Source organism: Miscanthus floridulus, chromosome 6 (genome assembly GCF_019320115.1).
Source record: "Miscanthus floridulus cultivar M001 chromosome 6, ASM1932011v1, whole genome shotgun sequence".
NCBI lineage: Eukaryota > Viridiplantae > Streptophyta > Magnoliopsida > Poales > Poaceae > Miscanthus > Miscanthus floridulus.
Window position 1 is genome coordinate 111,828,555 of NC_089585.1, and position 4,559 is coordinate 111,833,113.

The 4,559-nt window shown below is 42.4% G+C and overlaps 1 protein-coding gene across 1 annotated transcript; it reads right to left on the bottom strand.

Moving 5' to 3' along the window:
- Positions 1–536: 536 nt before the first annotated feature.
- On the bottom strand, positions 537–4,239 carry LOC136459071 (uncharacterized). Its single transcript, XM_066458973.1, has 8 exons — positions 4,084–4,239; positions 3,556–3,686; positions 2,858–2,933; positions 2,653–2,735; positions 1,708–1,746; positions 1,189–1,259; positions 980–1,094; positions 537–905 (listed from the first exon to the last, which is right to left on the bottom strand). Exons 1-8 carry the CDS (start codon positions 4,136–4,138, stop codon positions 837–839), a joined length of 639 nt encoding a protein of 212 aa, XP_066315070.1. The 5' UTR covers positions 4,139–4,239; the 3' UTR covers positions 537–836.
- Positions 4,240–4,559: the final 320 nt, after the last annotated feature.

Sequence of the window (4,559 nt, forward strand, 5' to 3'; positions counted from 1 at the left end):
GCGTCCGTGCGTCTTTTTGCCTTTGGTGCACTCTACCAAATGTTTGTGGGATCCTATGGAGTGTATATGGTTAAAAAAACAAAGTAATTAGAGTGCGATTGGTTATGGTTGTTTCTACTTATAATCATATTAGAATCCTATCAAATGTTTTGATTATTTCTTCTTTCTAATGAACGTTTTAAATTTTTTAAAATTTTGAACTACCAGCAAAATCAGATCCCTTTCATCGGTGCTCCTCTTTGGGCGGGAGTCGCCGAGCCAAGGGGCAAAGGCAGGGTGCGAAGTGGGCGCGGGTCACCTACGAGCAGAACGGATGGAGCCGGGGCGCCAAGGGGCAGGCAAAGCCTGAATGCCTGATGGCTGATGGGGGTGGAGGGTAGAGCCGAGGCATGGAGGATTGGAGGGCCTCGCCGGCCAAGGGAAGACGATGGACGATGTACGAACGTTGATTTGCGATGACCAAAGACACCCAGACGTATGGGAACTGAATCACATGCGAATACTATTTCAGCATGTCACTGGATTTGGAAACTCAATTCCGTTAACCCAATTCATTGGCAGCGTCCAAAAGTTCCTCGCACAGGCTTGCTTTATCATAGTTGCAGAAGAAAAAGTTGCATTGCATCAGTTTCTAGTATATATATATACCTACTGAAGATGCTATATATATACGACCTTCTTCTTGAAGGGAAGCGCACGCTACACATCAACATCAGGAAGGAATATTGTCCAAGGATCCAAGCCATGAGCCTCTGCTGCTGTGCTTCATGGAGAGTCAGCTGATGCCATATAAGACATGGAGCTCATGCCATTGTCACGAGGGAAGCTCAGTGGCACTATTTAGGGCCGCTCGTCTTCGAGGGTCCAGCACGCTCCACCATGACATCGTATAATTGTCGACCATTCTGTGTCATAGCATTGGTTGAATACCGTGGTATCGAAAAACAAACTTGTTCTGGGTAAAAATTGATGAACTTACGAATATCACAGGGAAGAAGTGGACTTGTCCTTCGGGCTTTGTTTGCGTCTCCTTGAAGTAAACCAAGATAGGGAATTGTGGCCACCATAGTTCCCAATTTACAAACGTTGAATACCTACGCATGTCTTGGATTATTAGATTTTGAACAGACTTATCATGATAAAGAAAACTGACAGGACTTAAAAGGATTAACAGGTCGGTCTGCGTACTTCCATCGGTTCTTGCCTCCGACAAATACATTTTCACCTGACTCCTGCAGCTGGTCTCCAACTTTCACCTCCTATATGACAAAAGCTAATGAATTGACATTATGAAAAAAAAGGTATTTACAGCATTTCATATGCAAAGAGCCAAATATTGAGTTCATATAATGGACTCCTCATCATCTAGTGTTTTTTTTTAAGGAAAAGGCAGGAGCTCTGCCACTCAATGTAGAGAATGAAGCTGTGAAGTACAAACGGTTGGGAAGAAGCCACGATGCACTGCACCATCCTGTGAAGGGCAGCACTAAGTAGCCCCTTTAACACAACAGAGGCGGTAGTGCCAGGGTGCGAGGAAGAACAACATGGTTACACAAATTGGTTCATCTACTTTTTGTCCCCAAAAAACATTCTGTGCGTGTACTCTCGTCATGCAATCCAGCAAACAGTTCTAGAAGCATTTTCATGAGTTGACTGGCATGCTCTCTGATGTTAAGTTTACTCTCAAGAAAAGTAAAGGGTACGAACCAGGGCCTCATTATCAAAGACGAACCTCACTCTTGTAGTCTGCAGAGAAAGAATGCAGAGAAAAGGACTTAATCATAGTTAAAAACAGACACAGAGGACTCAGAATACATCAATTTCCTTTTATTGATCTTTAACAGTGATACAATCAGGGGTGCTAAGTTGAATAAATATGTTGCTTAGCAGGAATGAGAAACGCCTCAACATCTGCACAAATAATAGGGAAAAAAAACAGATCTTCACATTCTTCAGTAGAGAATTTGGTTTGAATTGGAATGCTGTAATATATGCCCTCGAAAACAGAACTATCTATATGCTCCATTATTTAACTTGCAGATGCTCTTCTTGAAAAGAGTAGAATTCTCTGATAATATGTCATCCTCTGGTTTAAATTGTTACAAAGAGTTGGCCTACAGAGCGTTGCACCACAGAATGGGGACGAATGTCTTGTGGACTGGTGGGATAAAATCATTGATGGAGTGAGAAAACCACTTAAGAAAAGTCTTTGAGGGTTTCTCACCTAATCTAGCTAGAGTGCTTATGCTCGCTAGTGAGGATCTCCATATTTGGAGTTTTGCCGGGGCTAGAGGCATTTCATTCCTCCTCGCCCTCATGCCGATGTTGAACTGAGTTTTGTTAGGTCAAGGTCGTTTTTACTTAGGGTGAAGGCGCTACTGTTGCATGTAGCTATCTCTAGAGTGAGTGTGTGTGAGTTGGTTTGTGCGGGTTCTCACCCTTTTCTTCTCTTCTTAGTCTAATGATACACAACTCTCCCACACGTTCGAGAAAAAAGCTAATATGTCATCCAATCCAATATTTATATGCTCCATGAGCTAACTTGCAGATGCTATTGCAGAAAAGAATAGAATCCTCTAATGATTATGTAATAATCATCGACTCGAACAGATGTTTTAAACTCCAAAAGCAGCCTGTTTAGGGTATGCTGACCTGGAACAAAAGAAGAAGCCCCAGCAGTCCTACAGGTGCAGCAGCTAGAAGATTGTCTGCATATGCAAAACCACTAGCAATCCCTGCATATGAACAATAGCTGTTATTAAATACCTTAATAACCATGCTAAACCCATGCCATCTTCTTCTATTTATGCAAAATTACATGTTAAGAGATGTTTTACTTACTAACTTTAGAGCTCACCAAGTATAGCAATTGGTAACCTATAGTCGGGGTCCGGGACAACTGTTTCTTTGGCCGTTGACTTCTTCCTTCCAAGCTAGAAAGAAGGATACCCGATCAAACAAGTTGCAAACTAAATTGACTTGTAAAGAACGATCTCGTAACATAATTTCTATGTAGCAAACTTGCAATGAAGTCATGGAGAAATTTTACTTTTCCAGAACCCTTTATAAGAACACTCATATATTATCACTATGTGAAATTAGTTTAATCAACAGGTGTGGCATGGATTTATATGAGTATGAAGTTTGAAAAGGAGACTAGAAATATGCATGTCAGGTTAAGCAGTGTAACAGTGTTTTCCCACTGATTTTGCTAAAAATCATAGGGGTCAGCTGACCCCAACAAAGGGGCCTACTCCGTCCCTGTTATGGAGTACATAGGCAACCAGTGAGAGAGAGACAGGGAATATGCAGAGTTAAGATAAGCTTAAAATTTCCATTTTCTCCTTTGAATTTTGTAATGCACAGACCATCACTCATTTCCTTTGCTTTTATGATATACTGCTAATAAAGAAATTAACCATTAAGTGAACATGCCTAGCACTTTCGTGTCACTGAACAACCTAGATCATGCAAAGGACATTTTATAAAGCAGAATCACACTAGAAGAGGAGGTACTGAGAAATGGAGGCTGCACTAAGAATTTCGCTGACCAACCACAGATACTATTGCCATTCGTCGCTGTTGCTTCCGGTCACGAACCCTACTCATGTAGCCCTTGCCTAGCACATTTACAGTGCTCGGTGATATACTAGCCGAAGCCACTCCATACGAAATCTCATTTCTAGCTGCAGGATTCAAAACAAACAAAATCATAAGCTGGAAATGTATCCCAACCGAAATTATTATTTTTCTCTGCTAACCAATTACAATTTCCTCACAGCACTAATCCTCAAGATACGATGAACACAGCTAGCAGATGCATAAGATATGCAGGCTTTTGCCAGAAATGATAGCCACCGCTACTACTATGCACTATGCTGAACAAACTGCACGAACTTAGCACATATTCATCTGTACCAAAAGGGAGCGTGCCATTTGTTGCGTAGTTAATTAAATCAGCCGGGGTCCGGGGACTCTGAAGCTGAAATTCCGTCTACGCTAGAAACAGTACCAGAACGGCGAGGCGAGGGGCGGATCGGGTGAGAGTGAGAGAGGAGATCGTGGAGGGAAGGAGCGGTTTACCTCTGGCCGGAGCTCCGAGGAAGAGGGGAGAGGATAACGAAAGAGTGGTCGCCATGGGTCCGCCGGCTTCTGCTCTCCACCCTCTCTACAGGCTAGGCCTCTGCGATTGTGCCCTCCTGCTGCCCGGCACGACAAGCGCTGTCCGTGGGATTTTTTTTAATATCTAATCCTTTTTAATTAATATTTTAATAATAATCGCGTCTACTTTTTTTTTTCTTAGATCTAACGCCGGTCCCGCTGTTGTGACCGAATAACGATGTCGCGTGGCAAGAGGTGCCAACGGCATTTCTGACGTGGAAAAACCTCGTCGCGCCACTTCTGTTGGATGAAACTAAAGTTAACAGTGTTGTCTTGTTGCGCCATAGAAAGCGGCGTGACAAAACTAAAGTTTAAAAAATTCATAAATTTTCGATACGACGTCGGATGAAGATGATTTCTATATAAAAATTATAAAGCTCGATGAGATGTACAACTTT